We start from the raw sequence: 19264 nt of genomic DNA on the forward strand, positions 1-19264 counted from the left end.
TTTAACTGCAGTTTGGCTCTTTTATTCAGGAATTTCATTCATGGCCCTCGTGACAAACGAGATATTTGAATCGAGGAACTGCTGGAAGCGTGTGTTTTTCATGCAATGTTTGATACCACACGGCGAATGAGAGAAAACAACCCTCTGAATTTCTCAGTAACTTAGGTAGGTAGTGTCAGAAAGCCGCGTGTGTTATTCCTGCCACAAAACTGCTCGATATTGCAGATTCTCACTCTATCACACTATCACATCTGAACATGCAGCTCAACTCCTTGTTCAAGCTCTTGTTCTCTCCAGACTGGACTATTGCAACTCTCTACTAGCCGGGCTTCCAGCTAACTCTTCAGAACGCAGCAGCACGAGTGGTCTTAAATGAACCTAATAGAGCACATGTCACTCCGCTGCTCATCCATTTGCACTGGCTGCCAGTTGCTGCTCGCATCAAATTCAAAGCTCTGATGTTTGCCTACAAAGTGACTTCTGGCTTTGCTCCTTCTTATCTGCTCTCACTTCTGCAGATGTATGTGCCCTCCAGAAACTTGCGTTCTGTGAATGAACGTCACCTCATGGCTCCATCCCAAAGAGGGAAGGAATCACTTTCCCGAACTCTCGCTCTCAATCTGCCCAGTTGGTGGAATGAACTCCCTAACTGCATCAGAACAGCAGAGTCACTCGCGGTCTTCAAGAAACCACTAAAAACTCAACTATTTAGTCTCCACTTCACTTCCTTATCTGCAATTGCCTCTGTGGATATACCACTAATTGTACTACAAAAAAAAAATAATAAAAAATGACTAATGTTCTGCGTCTTGGGCGAGGCAGTGGCGCAGTAGGTAGAACTATGTTTGTAATGACGGAACTTGCGACCTTAGTTGGCTAATGATGGTTTTCAGAAATGCACCCCAGATTGGGTAGCTGTACATGAACAAAGGAAAATTAGGACCTGTTGAGAACAGATTGAAGACAAAGTATTTCTGTTGATTTAAGACTTTTTAAGACCCTGCGGATATACCCTGTTTGAAGAGACGCAAAAATATAGATTCTAAGTTTATGCAAAAATTAAGATTATTTTTAGAGGAATAGTTCACACTAATATGGAGACTCTGTTTTTTAATGGACACACAAATGTAGATTTTGTGTTTAAAGGGACAGTCCATGCAAAAATGCTGATTCTGTCATTAAAGAGACAGTACATGCAAAAATGAGGATTCTGTGTTTAATGGGAAAATTCACACACAAAAATCAATATTCTGTTAGTAAAGGGACAGTAGATGCAAAAATGTAGATCCTCTGTTTAAAGGGACAGGACACGAAAAAATGAAGATTCTCTTTAAAGGGGCAGCGCACACAAAAATGAACACCCCGTGTATTTCCCCCTTGTGTTTGTTGAGTTGTAAATACTGCACATATTGTAAATACTCCCAGTGTTGAAGCAGGAAGGGTCGAACACCACACTTTTTGCGTATACTTTTCTCTCATCATTTTCTATATAGCTGGAGTTAGGTAAGAATTGTGTTTTTATTTCTGTTTTTTATTATTATTTAGGTTGAATTTGGAGTTTCATTAGAGGACAGTTCAGAGTAAAGATAAAGGCTTCGGTTTACTTGAATTTTTGTTTTAAACAAAGAAAGGAAAAAAAGAGATTAATAAACAAACCCAACTCTAAGGGCTTTCTAAAAAAAACGTGTTCAGTTATGTTTACGTTATTTACTTGACCCGCTGGACCAGGTTCATAACAGCGTACAAAAGTATTCTCATAGCTTGATAATATTATAAATTATTGACTGAAGACATTCAGCAGGAACTGTTTAGAGGTATTTTTGTCCTATGGAGGATGAGGGAGCTCTCAGATTTCAGCCTAAATCTCTTCATTAGTGTTTGGAAGATGAATGATGGGCTTGAGGATTTAAATGACATGAGGGAGAGTGATTAATGACAGGACTTACATTTTTGGGTGAACTAACCCATAAGTGAGACCTATTCTGTAAAACGCATCTCTGATGAGTTTGTGTTTCCGTTTGAGCTGGGAACAGCACACAGATAATGTTCTCCAGCTCTCTGAAACTGACCCTGTCAGGCTTTGATCCTAATTGTGGTGTTTTGGGGACTGTCGCTTTAAATGCAAATGAGATTGTGCTCTTTTCAGAAGAGGGCGGAGCTACAGACGCCTGTGCGTCACAGATGTGAAACAGCAGTGTGTGTGTTGTCAGTGCTGGTCAGGTGTGAGTGTGTGCTTGATGCTTCTGTCAGTCTATAGAGACTCCTGTTGCTGTTCATCTAAAACTACACATCTATAATCCTCTTACGATGAGTTTAGACTGCAGGATTTTAGCCCTGATTTTAATTTGCCGAAAAGGTTTAGAGAAATCGCAGACAAATGCCTGAAATCACAGGAAAATCGGTGCTCATGAGTGACAATCACACAGTGTGAACAATCAAAGACGCCATCTGAGAGAATCGCTGAATATCTTGAGCTGTCGGCGATTCAAATCATGCCGTGTGAAATGAGCAGTGTTGGGCAGTAGCGATGCTACAAGTAGTGACGCTACTAGCTTAACTACATTTCTCCGTAGCGTGGCGGTAGCATCGCTCCTTTTTAAATTAAATAGCTTTTCAGTAGCTAAGCTGTTTTATTAGTCAAGTAGCGCAGTAGCGTCCACACAAGCTACCGGTCGCAGATCAATAAGTGACCACACAGACTTTCACGGAGCTGTGAGGCCGGTGTCTAGCCGATGAAAGTAAACCCATATGGTTTTGTCTTCTACTTGCTTTACGATGTTCAACAACAAAGTTTTTGGTGCGTTACTGCCACCTCTGGTTGTCGAAGTCGCCAACCGAATCTTGCTTGATGGAAAGATGACTGAGGGAGAGGAGTTATTTCTGAAGCAGGACTCCTCGTGACCATACCTCCAGAAGTACATGTGAAGATGCAATAACTTCATTTCTGATGCTGTGCTATATATATATATATATATATATATATATATATATATATATATATATATATATATATATATATATATATATATATTCATATTCATATTTTCATATATTCATCATATATATATATATATATATATATATATATATATATATAGATAGATAGATGTATAAATACACATGCATACATAAAATATAATGCTTATTCTAAAATATTTCCCTTTACTATAAATTAGAGTATTTTAAACGTGTAGCACCTGTAATTATTGGATTTTTTGTTTTAGCTGTTATATACCATCATGTGTTTCTGTTTAGAACAGCATATTATTTACAGTAATTGGACTGAACTGAACCATTGAACTGAACCATCCTGCCTCATATGTTTCAATGACAGTTTTATTGATCACCTATTGACTTGGATTTAAGTTGATTTAAAACTAAAAATTGTAAAAAAATAAAATAAAAAAAAGAATAATAATAAAAAAAGAATAATAAAAAAATAAATAAAATAAAAAGCTTAGATGTAGCTAAGCTACTTTTGCCATATAGCTTTTAGCTTAGCTTGCTACATTTCCCAGTGGGTAGCTTTTAGTGTAGTTAAGCTACATTTTACGTAGAGTAGCTCATAGCTTAGCTCACTACATTTTTCAAGTAGCTTGCCCAACACTGGAAATGAGTTTTGACTGAAAATAACTTCAGCGATCGCCTACAGCCATTGAGAGAGTAGCATGTGTGTGTATCTGGAGGCCAGCAGGACGCTGAGGGAAAAGTTAGAAGCGCTCATTTCAGTTTATTTTGACCCAACAACTGGAGGAAAAACTAGAGTAAACTTGGCAGGAGCACTGCGTCTGTTTGACGTGTCATCTGAGCAATATCACAACCGTGTTTTGTTTTGAAGGGAATTGTTGATTCCCTTCAAACCCAGGTGAGCACATATTATTATGAAGTTAATAACAAAAGATATACTACATGTGTTTGGTTGTGAGACGTAGTTTAGACAAAGTTGTCGGGGATGCTTCCTATTGTAAAGTCATGCAGTGTGAAAGCCCCTGTCAACGATCCATCTTGCAGTGTAAACAAAGCAGTGACGAAACGCTAGCCCAGATAGTCATGCAGTGTGAAAACATCTGTGACACGAATACTTTCGAAATCCTCCAGTCTGAACTCGGCATTAGTCTATGCTGACATCATCTTCAGCAGCTCAAACACTCTAATGGCTAATGGACAGACGGCTGCTTCTCACTCAGGGCTGCTGGACATGCTAATGAGATGGAGAGATGGACACTAGTGGGCGGGGCTTACAGAGGGAGAATGTCAATCAAAGTGTTTCATTCATCAAGTCTGATTAAGACAAACACAATTCAGTCATGTTGACTATTAGAAGCTGCTGGAGAGATTCACACACTGCTGACACACACACACACACACACACACACACACAACTGGGTTTACACCATGTATAGAAGTGATTTCTGCATGAATAGCTCTCCTTTAAAACACATTTTCTCATCATTTACCCACACTCATGTCTTTTTAAATTTAGTTTTTCTACAAAACAAGATATTTTGAAGAGTGCTGGAAGAATTAACATCAGTAGTAGAAACAAAAACACTTCAGAAGTCAATGTCTGTTTTTCCAGCAATCTTCAGAATATCTTCATTTGTGTTGAACAGAACAACCCAAACCGATTTAAAACAACTGCAGGATTAATAACTGAGGACTGAATTGGTATTTTTGGGTGAACCGTCCTTTTAAAAGCATCAAATTGAGCCTTTTGTAATTTATTAAAAGCTCAGTCAAGAGTGAATCTCTTCTGTGCAGTCTGGAGGAAGATGATCTGTCATTTTGAAAAGGCTGTTGTGTGTATTAAAGCACTGGTGGTTTTGCATTGGTGTGTATATTTTGTAAACATTCATCCTGAAAATGTCTCAAAGTCTCATTTTGGTGTCTGCATCATACTGTATGAAATGGACAAAAGTGATTTCAGGTACAGATGAAGACTAAATGATCTGCCCTCCTGGGAAATTTTAATTTTCGGCCATTTTTCACAGTATTGTGTCTTTCTACTGGAGAAAGTCGGATTTAATTTAGTTTAAAATCAATCAATCAATAAACAATTATTAAATCAATGTAAAAACTGCTGAGGCCAATATTAAGATGCATTTTTTAGATTAATTTAGATTGTGGGGCGACACGGCACTGTCATCTCACAGCAAGAAGGTCTCGGATTTGAGCCTCGACTGGGTCAGTTGGTGTTTCTGTGTGGAGTTTGCCATCATTATACAATAACTTGCCTAATTACCATAACCTGCCTAGTTACCCTAATTAACCAATAGTTAAACCTTTAAATGTGACTTTAAGCTGTATAGAAGTGTCTTGAAGAATATCTAGTCTAATATTATTTACTGTCATCATGACAAGGAGAAAAGACATCCGTTATTAGAAAATAGTTAGCAATTCTAACAATGTGTTTTAATAAATATTTCTGTTAAACTTATTATTGTTAAACAATAATTTCATAATAATTAAAATTTCACAGGAGGGTAAATAATTTTGTCTTTGATTATATATAGAAAACAAGTAAAGTGTTTGCGTTAACGTCATTGAACATAAACTGCAAAAATAAAGCAGAAATATTCATTCAGCGCAACAAATTTATCAAAATATGAATACTTATCCTGAGCTGTTCTTTTCCCAATATGATCAATTAAACTTTTTTTGTCAGATATGTTAGACCTAGTGCTCTGAAGGATAGCAGCAAAGAACAATAAACCTGTCAGATGAGTTTTTAGCTTCAATTTTAATGTGATATTTAATCCATATGCATAATTAATTTAGATGAAACATAAAATGACACGCTAAAACAGAAACAGAAACGCATCACAATATGATAAAAGCTGAAGGGGAAGCCAAAGCCAACTGAATTCAGATCAGACCAACTCGAGTGAATTCACACATGGAAAATACTGTAGTAATTATTAGTAAATAGTTTTAGTATCAACTATAGTGAACTGACAAACTATAGTAGTATACTTCAGTTTTACTATAGCAAATTGTAGTATGATATATATATATATATATATATATATATATATATATATATATATATATATATATAGTTGTAGAAAACTACAGTATTGGATCATTTGTTTACATTACTGTAGATGCCGTGTTACCATAGCAACTGTAGAATCCCCACAACAGATCAATTAATGTTGTTGTGTTACGATAGCGACTGTAGGATCACCACAACAGATGAAGTAATATAGTGGCGTTACCATAGCAACTGTAGAATCACCACAACAGAATAATTCAAGTACTTTACTTTAGTATGGATAAAAATCCTTACAGTATTTACAATACATTACTACAGCGTTTTACTGAATTCATCACTATAGTAATGTAATATAGCAAGTCTTTGAAGGTGTTTGAGAATGAGATGGAGAGCTGAAGTAAAGCTGGAGACTGACCTCTAGTGTCAGAAAAGAGAAGTGAAGGCAGATGAAAATCATCCTACTTTGGGGATCTCCAGTGATTTTAGAAATCATTTTCAATAACTGGAATACAAATATATCATCAAGAAAGAGTCCTGCTCAAACATATATATGTATACGTTTTTAAGCTGGATAAATATGTTCTGCTTTACATCAGTCTGTTAGAATGAGCGTGGCCTGTTCAACTGCATATTTCCAAAGATAAAATCAATCATCTGTTCTGTCTCACAATAACAATAGTCTCTTTGTCTGAAACTCCTGTTGCTCATTCACAACAGTCCTTCACTGACATGCTGAAAGACTGGAGGAGCAGTTTCACTAAAACACCCATCTGAAGCCTTTATTCTGTGTGTTATCCTTCAGAACAAGATTTACATCATTTCAAGCTTAACTTCTGAGTATTGTTCAGATTGACTGCCCTGTGGTGATGTTGGGGCTGTTTTTGCCCCATTGACTTCCATTATAATCACATTTATTGATTGTAAAGCCATGGCAGCAGATAATCCTGCATTCTTGATTGGTGCTGGTTTGTCATTTTCGCTGTTGATCATCAGGTGCAGAGCAAAAAAGCTTTTTTATATACAAGTACAACTTAGAATAAGTGAACTTACTTACACTTTGGAACAGAGGTCTCGAACTGGATTCCTGGAGGGCCGCAGGTCTGCATAGTTTAGCTCCAACCACCTCCAACTCACACCTGCTCAACGGTCTCTTGTAGTCTTGAACACCTTGATTAGTTGATCAGCTGTGTTTGAGATGGAGCAACACTGTGCAGAGCTGCGGCCCTCCAGAAATCCAGTTTGAGACCTCAAGTATGCTTTAGAAGCTATATTAGCCTTAAAGTCCGAGTGAAATGAAAATAAAGTGTTTAAGATGATATTTAATCACATCTGTAATCCAGTGTGCTGCAAAACTTTCATTTAAAAGACATAAACATGCAACTGTTTATCGAAAGTTTTAAAAATGATCAATAAATATAATATAAATCACAACTGAATCTGGGCGTCACGCTGACGCAGTGGGTAGCACGATGCCCTCACAGCAAGAAGGTCGCGGGTTCGAGTCTTGGCTGGGTCAGTTGGTGTTTCTATGTGGAGTAGGCTTGGGCAGTGAGACGGTAATATAGTGTACCCAGGATATAAAAATAGCAACGGTGTCAGCTTCAATACCGTCATAAAAAACAATGCACTTAAATAAGAGACAAATATTAAATATTACTTATTTAATGCCTACAAATGCGCATGCGTGATTATCATCACGGGACAGGGTGGAGGAGAGAGAGGTGAGGTAAGATGGCGAGTCGCGCACCGAGTGAGCTTCAGTTTGTATTTCCGATTTCGAGAGGTCTGCATTCCCGCTGCTGTACTGCGGGATCCGACCAGATTTCTTGCAGTGCGGGAATAAATTTCAAAATAAAGCACGGGAGCGGTCATATCTCTAGTGTAGATTGAAAGGGAACGGGCGCAGTCTAACAATATCACTCCCGAGCAAGCAAGCACACACACATCCGCATGGATGTTTATTTGTGTGTGTGTGTGTGTGTGTGTATGTGAATGAGAGAGCGTGTGGTGCTGTGTGTCGCTCTCTCTATGTGCGTCGCTTGGTGCTGTCTCTCTCTCTCTCTCTGTTTGTGTGTGTGTGTGAATGAGAGAGAGCGTCCCGCACAAATCTCGAATACGAACAAGAAAAACAGGTGACTGCAAACCTAGGGTCACATATACGGTATTCAGTTTCTGAATGGTTTAGGCACAAGCCAACAGTTTGGTGAAACTGTCTAAGCCTTACATCATTTTTTTTTTTTATATGCACAATAATACCGGATACAGGGGTAAAATAGGGAGGAGGTTTGACGGTATCAAAATTTGGCTAACGCCCAAGCCTAATGTGGAGTTTGCATGTTCTCCCTGTGTTGGCGTGGGTTTCCTCTGGACTTTGGGGGAAACAGGAGCACCCAAACACATGCAGTACAGGTAAATTGGGTAAGCTAAATTGGCTGCAGTGTATGAGTGTGAATGAATGTGTATGGGTGTTTCCCAGTGATGGGTTGCAGCTGCCTAAAACATATGCTGGATAAGTTGGCGGTTCATTCCGCTGTGGTGACCCCAGATTAATAAAGGGACTAATCCGGAAAGAAAAGGAATGAATGAAAAATAAAATCTACTTTTTTGTCATGACCTCATACCTGCTTCTCATCAAATCTTCTGACCAATCAAATGCTCTCTAGTGTTTGAAATGCCCCGCCTCCTTCAGCACACTATTGTTTATGTGCAGAGCTGTGATTGAAAACCAAAAGCTATTGGCTGTTTTTATAAAGGGGAGTGGCTTCTATATGCTCCGCCCCCTCTTTCTTCATGTTTCAGTTTAAATTACATCACGGATTGAGGGAAATAATCTGCATTTTCAAGATACTTCATACAAACTACTGCCATTAGGACAAATCTCATATCGCAATGTACAAGTCATCTAGTCATCTTATTAATGTTAAATAAAATATTATGAACTATATATAAGACAGCTCATATCCTGATAATGACTTATATCACAATATATATATATATATATATATATATATATATATATATATATATATATATATATATATATATATATATATATATATTCTGTCAATTCAGATTTAATATAGAGAATAAATTGACCACATGTAGATGATTCCTTAACATAATAAAGTAAACACTCAGAGGCGTCCTCATTCATATGTGATCATATTTCTCACTTTATTTACAACTTCAGACCAAATCTTTAATTAAAAATGTAGAAATATAAATAAATATTAACAAAATAAAACACTTTAGCTAATGATTACACGTCCAACATATCGCTAAATAATGTGCAGAATGTAAACACTGTACTTTCAAGATTGCAGCTTTCTCTCAGTGCTGCTCTTCATGTTTTTGTAATATTGCGCTTATATAAATAGACAAATTATTAGTGTAAACGATGTGTATTATAATATAAAGTAAATAATATTCACTTTTTATTTTGTCCATACAACCTATGTATGGTCATATTGCACAGCCTGTCGGTCCTGATGGCGCATAAATGGGAAAAAAATAGAAGTTCTACTAAGAAAAGGCTCTGAACTGAGCTCTGACGGGATCTCATATTAAATAAAGGTGACTGAAGCTCTAGTTTAGAGCAGGATTAAGTGTAAACAGTGCCTGTGTTCAGACTTGTAAGGGTCTCCTGTTGTTCTGCAGATCCTCAATCCAGCGTCTCTTGTCCCACCGCGGAGCAGAAGAGCGAGAGAGAGTCGAGCGCCGCTCATCCTGGACAAAAACAGCCCAATATAGTGTTAAAAAAGGGACAGCTCCCATACAATGCTAATTCTGTCTTCATTTACTCTTGTTCAAAACCTGTTTGAGTTTCTGTTCAACACGAATGAAGATAAGAACAGCCGTGGATCTAAACGGCATAGTTTCTTGAACATTCTTCAGAATGTCTTGCTTTGAGTCTACAATCACTTAAATGTGAGGAAAGGTTCATTTTTGGCTGAACTATCCCTTTAAAATTACCACAATTTGTCCATTTCATTTTATATTTCTGAGAAGAAACATTTACAGGACACCTATGGAGCAGAATCAGGGGAGAAACCAGATCATTTGCATTTAAAGGTACAGGCACAAAAACAGCAGGGTATAATAAATGATCCCAGGGATATTTTGAGCTGAAACTTTGCAGACACATTCTGGAGACACCAAAGACTGATCTTACATCTTGTTAAAAGGCCAAAACTGGAGCCCTTTGATATGCATTCACACTTATTTGTTATTATTTACAGTCGTGCAGAGTGTTTAAAGTGTAAATGTCTGCACCAGAATGCTTTTACTTTCAGCCTGAATTCAATTTGAGAACAATATCTATGCATGTTTATTTTAGATCGATCATTATATAAATAAAGAATAAATAAAACAATAAAATAAGTTGACATATTTTGCCAGTAATATGAAGCTTAATATAAAATGATCTGGCAAATGCTTGAATGTAATATAATAATAAATATTCTCCATTTCTGCCACTTTAATGATGTGTGAGATGACTTAAAAATAGCTAACAGAAATATCATTCCTCATTATTACATGAGCGATATGCACAAGAACTTTTCATTTTCACTGCGCCGTTTCTGGTGAACTGTCCTGAAATGATCAATTTGCCATGTTTAATGTCTGTTTTCATCTTCACTGCCTGAATGAGATATGATATAAAGTGGGTCTCAGAGCAGAGAAGCAGCACTGCATTAAACTCCACTGTTCTGCACCATGTCTTTAAAGTATGAACATTTCAGTGTTTCAGTGCTCGCCTGCTGATCCTGACGGCGCTAGCGCTTAATCAGTCTATTTAACTGATTATATTGTAATTGCATCACAACAAACTCCTGTAAAGGAAACCATAAGAAATTGAAAATGGTGACATTAATCTAAGCTGAAAAACACTAGCTGTGCATAAAGCACATTGCAAGAAATGTTGTTATCACAATACTCAAATACAATACTGCATATTCTGCCAGCATCATGCAGCCCGAGACAAACCCATCTGCCAAATGCATGCTTGAGTGTACAGCTGAAGTCCAAATTTATTTGCTCCCCATTTAATTACGGCTTCTTTTTTAAATATTTCCCAAATGATGTTGAACAGATTGAGGAAATGTTCACAGTGTGTCTGATAATATTTGTTCTTCTGGAGAAAGTCTGATTTGTTTTATTTTGGCTAGAATAAAAGCAGTTTTAAATTTTTTAAACTGCATTTTAAGTCATTATTATTATCCCCTTTACGCTACAGTATATATTTTTTGATATTGTATAACGATGGTTTGTTCTGTAGACTAACTTACCTAATTACCATAACCTGCCTAGTTACCCTAATTAACCAATAGTTGAACCTTTAAATGTCACTTTAAGCTGTATAGAAGTGTCTTGAAGAATATCTAGTCTAATATTATTTACTGTCATCATGACAAAGAGAAAATAAATCAGTTATTAGAGATGAGTTATTAACACTATTATGATTAGAAATGTGCTGGAAACATCTGCTCTCCGTTACACATAAATTTGGGGAGAAAATAAACAGGGGGTCTAATAATTCTGACTTCAACTGTAAATGTGAACTTCATAAGCACATGCCATCATCTTGTAGACCCATTTCTGCAATGAAACGTACCTCATATGCCGGCGGTTCTGAGGATGGCACTGGACTGTAGGCTGGAAGAGGAAAGACTGGATGCGGATGATCAACAACATCTTCACTGACCACTGCAGGAGGCACTGAACTCATGTGGATCACCATCAGACGCTTCCTCTGCAGGAGAAGAAAAACAGACCAAACATCAGCGAGAGCTCTGCTGCATTCTGATTGGCTGATAGTCATTCTAAAATGTTAGGTTACTGTCAGACAGAGGGACAGCTAAAGTAGTTCTGGCAGGTTTAGAGCGCATTACAGCTCCATATCACTACACTAACATTATACTACAGGTCTGCTGAAGGCTGGATTCTGATTGGCTGATGAGCATTCTAAAAAGTTTGGTTATTGTAAGATAAAGGCACAGCTAAAGTAGTTCCGACAGGTTTAGAGTGCATTACAGTTCCATATCACTCCGCTGAATGATTAGATACAGTTTAAGCCAGAATTATTAGCCCACGGTTTATTTTCTCCCCAATTTCTGTTTAACAGAGAGCAGATTTCTTCAACACATTTCTAATCATAATAGTGTTAATAACTCATCTCTAATAATAATAAATAATAAATCATCTCTCTTTGTCATGATGACAGTAAATAATATTAGACTAGATATTCTTCAAGACACTTCTATACAGCTTAAAGAGACATGTAAAGGCTTCACTAGGTTAATTAGGGTAACTAGGCAGGTTAGGGTAATTAGGCAAGTTATTGTATAATGATGGTTTGTTCTGGAGACTATCAAGAAAATATATAGCTTAAAGGGGCTAATAATATTGTCCCTAAAATGCTGTTTAAAAAATTAAGAACTGCTTTTATTCTAGCCGAAATCAAACAAATAAGACTTTCTCCAGAAGAACAAATATTATCAGACATACTGTGAACATTTCCTAAATCTGTTCAACATCATTTGAGAAATTTAAAAAAGAAAAAAATATTCAAAGGAGGTGAATAATTCTGACTTTAACTGTATATCACTCATACATAAACACCAATTCTAGCAACCTTTCAGCTGATTGCTCAACATCTCTCCCTGTTGTCAGTATGGTTAAAAACACTGTAGTTTTTACTATAAATTACTATGGTATATCTTTATGTGCGTGTCTGACAGCTGAAAATAGATCTGGTAGCAGATATCGCAGCCTCTGTCACTCTTTACCTTGCACTAATTTGTTAAAATCTGTTATTATTTATTTAGGATGTGCATTTCACATAGTGATTCCAATGCTTCATTATTAAATTATTAAAATGACCATAATTGAATGCAATATTCATAAGAATAAAATATGATTTGTTGTTTTGAAGAGTGCACTTGCATTGTGATATTACATTATCATTCTGGCATTACATAATAATGAGTGGCATAAAACTGTCTTAAAATGACAATCATATTGTTTAATCGCAATATAATTTACAGCAATATATCATACGACAAAAAATAGATATCGTAACTAGGCATGGGCCGGTTTAAGATTCTGACGGTATGATAACCTTGGATAAAAATGTGATGATTACTGCTCTAAAATATATTCTTTTTAAATGTCTGGGTAAAAAACAAAAACTTTTTTATCTCAGTTAAACACAATATATTTTATTTAGAGAAACATTTAATGTATTTTGGAGCAGTAAACATGTCAGGCTGAATAATTCAGATGAATCTTTGACTTCTGCTGTCTTTATAAGTGTACAAAACACAGATTTCTTTACTATTTAAAACAGCATCTTTAGAGATCTTTTCTGCTGGAGATACTGTCGTCCTAAAAATAAAAAAAAAATCTAAAAAATGTAAATAAAAAAATCTTACTCATACATTAGGAACGGTATTACAAAAAACGTTGGCGGTTTTAAAACTTTGACTTTTCCAAACCGCGGTATACCTTGAAAATGGTTATCGTCTTATGCCTAATGGTGACCGGCCTATTTATATCCTGATGTAAACATTGCAGATGCGTACTTTGTGATTTTGATGATATTGAGAAAAGTCAAAGAAATGAATGTAGTTTTACCGATTTACACCAGCAGCAGGAGGTGGCGAAGACGATGAGAGAGAAGACGAGGCCCAGAACATTACAGCCAATAAACGCCATGTCTTTCGGGCTCATAGGATGAGCCAAAAACTACAACCGGACCAATCAGAAGTTATCAGACATGCAGGAATCATCAAGGTCAAACATTAATAAATGCAGAACTGAATCACTAACCACTCCTAGAGTACAGTCCACATCAAGCAAGATAACTCTAATATAACATGCCCCTTTTGTAAAGCGGCTATGGAACAACCATTATTGTGAAAAAAAAAGTATACAAATAAACTTGAATAACTACAGCAATACTGGTCTACAACAGCAAACGATCATTATCTATTATTAGTTCATGCTGTTCTTTTTGCATTACCCCCTCTTATCCAGCAGGGGTCTTCAGTGTGTTTTGTTAGAAAAACTGACCAGTGAATCCAGCTCGTGTAATCTATGTAATCAAGCAGTGAATTTAGTGATCACTTTGCATATTCCTCTTTTATCCGGCAGGTGTGCTTTGTGCGTTTCTAGCATATATGACCATTGAATCCAAAAAAAAACCAAAAGTGCAGTGCACTTTTAAAGGAGAAAACAAAACTGAGGTGCTTTTATATTTATGCTTCTATTTACTAGTCTAGCTTGGATAACGTCCATGTATTTTTTTTTCCGTTTCCCATAACATTCTCATCATTTCCCATGGTACAATTAATTGTTTTAAAGACAGTCATTATCTTTAAAAATCTTTGAAAAGAATGCTCAACATCAGTCATTTATTAGCTAGAACAAAACCATTCTGAAAGAGATATTTGTTTCTCTACATCTTCATCCTCAGTTATGCTCTGAACTCTGCTGTGGTTTTATATTCAGGACGATTTATATTAATCAGTATATTTATAGTGATCATGCATGATGTGAACAGGACTTAGAAGTTTAGATCATCAGGAAAAAATGGCTTACCACACGTATAGAAAACGCCAAATAAAATAAAATAAAGAATAAGATGATGACGGCCACAGCGCTGAAGATGTTGAGCAGATTCAGAGCTTGAGATGTGACCACCTGAACAACACAGACACCACATTAGCACACTGCTGTATGCATTATTATTAATATTAATATCTGTGTGCAGAGCTGGGTGGATTACTTCTGAATGCAATCAGTAACTAATTACAAATTACCAAAAAAAGGGCAGTCAGCAAAATAATCTGTTAGATTACACTTTTGTTCACGTAATCTGACTACTTTTGCGTTACATTTAGACTACGTTTATGATAACGCAACCTGACCTCTTTTGGATAACATTAAGATGACATTTATAGCAATATTTAGACAACTTATGGCAATGAAATTGACTTCGTTGTATTTAATTTAGACTACCATGAGAGTAATCCAAGAAACTAAACCAAGCAACGCTGCCAAAAATCTAAATGCTACCCAAAAAGTAATGCAATCTGACTACTTTTGGACTACATTTGGATTACAATAAAAGTAATCTAATGTTACCACAAAAGTATTGTAATCTGACTACTTTTGGATTACATTTAGATTACCATAGGAGTAATCCAAGAATCTAAACCAAGGAACGCTGCCAAAAATCTAAAAGTTACCCCAAAAGTAACGCAATCTGACTACTTTTGCATAACATTCAGACTACTTTTATGATAATGTAATGTAACTTCTTTTGGATTACATTTAGATTACATTTGTAGCAATATTTAAATAACTTTTATGGTAATGTAATCTGAAATCTTTTGGATTACATTTAGATTACCATGAAAGGAATCTAAACCAAGGAATGCTGCCAAGATTCCGAAGGCTACCCAAAAAGTAATGTAATCTGACTACTTTTAGATTACATTTTGATAATTTTTTAGATTACTTTTATGGTAACGTAATCAGGCTAATCTGGATTACATTTAGATCCCTTTTGTGGTGATATTTAGATTACTTTTATGGCAATGTAAATTGATTTTACATTACTTTGGATTACATTTAGATTACTTTATGGTATCCCTTATTTTACATCAAATATACTGAAGCAGGACAAGTTTGTGATATTTTGACAGATAGATATTAACCATAATTTGAGTCTGCAGCAAGAGCCTCAACATCTTCAGTTTAAAGTGCAATGATGGACAGTTAATACTTCACAATACTCACTAATATACCTCACAGTTAGTGCTTACTGATAGAAAGACTGAATAAAACTAAATCACAAGCATTTATTAATCATTAAGTGAATATAGAAAACTGCAACATTATAAAAACAATATTGAAAGTGATGCAACTTACAGCAACAGCAAATATTTCTTCTATAAACAATATTATGACAGCATTAATGAACCGCAGCAAACTATAGAAGATATTGCAAACATGAAGAATCATGAATGTACCAAAGCAGCAAAGATAAAAACAGAAACAACAGAGCAAACTTTAGAACTGATGAGCTGCCATTGTGTAAATAATATGTAATCCATCAAAAAGAAACTGCAGTCTGATTATGTAGTCTATTTATTCTAATTACAAGTACAGATGACATACTCTAATCCAGATTATATATAATCCACTACTCCCAGCTCTGCAGGCGTTTCATTCAACTTTAGATATATATGATAATCAGATTATGAATCACTAACCAGACAGGGGTTTCGTGTACATGCAGCTGTAGCCGTTATAACTCCTACTAAAATCAACTACAGACACAAAAACAGCACAGAAAACAGGAACATTATTCACCATCCCATTACATCTACAACAGGGGTGTCCAAACTCGGTCCTGGATAGTTTAGCTCCAAATTCCTTCAACACGCCTTCCTGGAAGTTTTAGTATACCTAGAAAGAGCTTGATCAGCTGCTTCAGGTGTTTAATTAGGGTTGGAACTAAAATATGCAGGACACCGGCTCTCCAGGACCAAGTTTGGACACCATTAAGCTTGTTTCACAAAACAAAACCTTTCCACAAGTCAGATTTCAGTGCTGGGTTTGTCCTTATTTGATCCAACATTAAATAAAAACAGCAGAGAAACCAAGCCAATGATGACGTTGTTCATATTTAGCTCCATAGCTTTTTTTTTTTTTTTTTTGAGCACATTCTCAGTTTGGAATTTTATTTTTGTGATTTTGTTGTTATTTTGTCACTGAACTTCAGTTTTAAAAGTCAGAATTTTAAGAACTGCGCTTTCAGCGACAAAAACTTAATTTAATTACTCTACTTAACAGGACTAGGTTGTTTTAAACCAAATCTGGGTCAAATATAAACAAACCCATTTGTCGGGTTTCAATGCAGTTTAAATTTAATTTTACTTTGGGTTTATAAATACATGAACCAACATTAGGTTAAACAGAGTCCAGCATTTTTTAGGAGTCCATATTACTATTATTATATACACTCACCAGCCACTTTATTAGGCACACCTGTTCAACCACTCATTAATGCAAATTTCAAATCAGCACATGGCAGCAACTTATTTAGGCATGTAGACATGATCAAGACGATCTGCTGCAGTTCAAAGCGAGCATCAGAATGGGGAAGAAAAGGGATTTAAGAGACTTTGAACGTGGCATGGTTGTTGCTGCCAGACGGGCTGCTCTGAGTATTTCAGAAACTGCTGATCTACTGGGATTTTTACGCACAACCATCTCTAGGCTTTACAGAGAATGCTCCAACAAAGAGGAAATATCCAGTGAGCGGCAGTTCTGTGGGCGCAAATGCCTTGTTGATGAGGCCAGAGGTCAGAGGAGAATGGCCAGACTGGTTCCAGCTGATAGAAAGGCAACAGTAACTCAAATAAGCACTCGCTACAACCGAGCTCTGCAGAAGAGCATCTCTGACCACACAACACGGCCAACCTTGAGGCGGATGGGCTACAGCAGCAGAAGAGCACACCGGGTGCCGCTCCTGTCAGCTAAGAACAGGAAACTGAGGCTACAATTCACACAGACTCACCAAAACTGGACAATAGAAGATTGGAGAAACGTTGCTGCTCTGATGAGTCTCCATTTCTGCTCACACATTCGGATGCTCGGGGCAGAATTTGGCCTCAACAACATGAAAGCATGGATCATCCTGCCTTGTATCAGCGGTTCAGGCTGGTGGTGGTGGTGTAATGGTGTGGGGGAGATTTTCTTTGGGTCCATTAGTACCAATTGAGCATCAACGCCACAGCCTACCTGAGTATTGCTGCTGACCATGTCCATCCCTTTATGAGCACAGTGTCTCCATCTTCTGATGGCTACTTCCAGCAGGATAACGCAGCATGTCATAAAGTTCAATCATCTCAGACTGGTTTCTTGAACATGACGATGAGTTCACTGCACTCAAATGGCCTCCACAGTCCCCAGAGCTCAATCCAATAGAGCAGCTTTGGGATGTGGTGGAACGGGAGATTGGCATCATGGATGTGCAGCCGACAAATCTGCAGCAACTGTGTGATGCTATCATGACAATATGGAGTAAAATCTCTGAGGAATATTTTCAGTAGCTTGTTGAGTCTCTGCCACCAAGGATTAAAGCAGATCTGAAGGCAAAACGAGTCCAACCTGGTACTACTCAGGTGTACCTAATAAAGTGGCCGGTGAGAGTATGACTCAACATCAGGTTAATACAACTTTAGTAATACAGTTTAGAGTGTATATTTCTCAGCTCAGATTTTATTTTCTAATCATACATTCAATCTGATATACAAAAGTCAGACTGCCTGGCTTCAATTGTAAATAAAAGCTGAGATATTGTTTTTCCACAATGATGCTTCTTGTTCATCGTCTTATTATCATTTGGAAGAACCCTGAGTCAGTTTCGGCCAAAAACAAACATGCCAGGGGCGGGAATAATTTCCTGCTCGACCTCAAAAATACACTACACTGTAAAAAATATGCTGTTTTAACCAAACACTGGGACAAATATAGACAAACCCAACCATCAGTTTGAAACATATCATTTAATCTGAATTGAACAGCAGAAGCCAATGTTAAATCTCTTCATATCTGGCCAGAAAACAAACAAACAATTTAAAAAAAATTCATAAAAACTTACAAAGCAGGCCGGTATTAAAAGCATCCGCTCATAATTCCAGAAGACCAGTCCAAACGCAGCTCCACCGGTCAGGATCTCCAGCCACTGCAGTCCACACATACACACACACACACACACGGGTTAGACAGCGCTCTCTAGTTAGCAGTCTCGCAGGACTAGTTAAGTGTGTTTAACCCAGTACAGGTTTACCCCGAGAGCAGCTGGATTGATCTTCAGGAATCCGGTGACTCCAGGTGGATCTCCTGTCGTGGATTCTGAGACTAACACTGGAGCAGTGCTCTGATCCATGGGATTGATGACCACCTCCACATGCCGGGACATACTGTGTGTGTGTGTTACTGTCAGGAGAAACACTCAGATGATCCAGAGTCTCTCTTTCTCATACACACACACACACAAAGTCAGTGCGCAACAGCATTCCTGAAGCAGACAAACCTGATCAACCTGCAAAACACACACACACACACACACACACACACACACACACACACACACAAACACACACACGCTGAAGTGAATCACTGCGGTTTAAGATTTGTTTCATTGATGATGAGAGGTTTACAGTTCATGACCCGCATCAAAAACACCAGTGT

General features: G+C 37.0%; 1 protein-coding gene across 2 annotated transcripts; it reads right to left on the reverse strand.

Annotated features, from left to right (window-relative positions):
* Positions 1–9144: 9144 nt before the first annotated feature.
* LOC108179661 (uncharacterized) lies at positions 9145–19031 on the reverse strand. 2 transcript variants are annotated; one of them, XM_087288250.1, is made up of 7 exons: positions 18861–19031; positions 18672–18755; positions 16276–16332; positions 14597–14698; positions 13631–13741; positions 11610–11747; positions 9145–9721 (listed from the first exon to the last, which is right to left on the reverse strand). In XM_087288250.1, exons 1-7 carry the CDS (start codon positions 18990–18992, stop codon positions 9620–9622), a joined length of 726 nt encoding a protein of 241 aa, XP_087144376.1. In that variant the 5' UTR covers positions 18993–19031; the 3' UTR covers positions 9145–9619. The 2 variants fall into 2 exon arrangements, with proteins under 2 accessions (XP_087144376.1, XP_087144377.1); XM_087288251.1 differs by lacking the exons at positions 13631–13741; positions 14597–14698; positions 16276–16332.
* Between the last annotated feature and the right edge of the window lie 233 nt (positions 19032–19264).

This window comes from Danio rerio, chromosome 16 (genome assembly GCF_052040795.2).
Source record: "Danio rerio strain M-AB ecotype USA chromosome 16, GRCz13ab, whole genome shotgun sequence".
Taxonomy (NCBI): domain Eukaryota; kingdom Metazoa; phylum Chordata; class Actinopteri; order Cypriniformes; family Danionidae; genus Danio; species Danio rerio.

Bases quoted from the DNA above. Each gene is read 5' to 3' on its own strand.
- LOC108179661 (XM_087288250.1), bottom strand. From the start codon at position 18,992: ATGTCCCGGCATGTGGAGGTGGTCATCAATCCCATGGATCAGAGCACT. The intron at 13,742-14,596 runs GTAAGCCATTTT...GTCCGGTTGTAG, and splicing joins TGGCGTTTTCTATACGTGTG to TTTTTGGCTCATCCTATGAG. The intron at 11,748-13,630 runs GTAAAACTACAT...CTTCTCCTGCAG, and splicing joins CCTGCTGCTGGTGTAAATCG to AGGAAGCGTCTGATGGTGAT.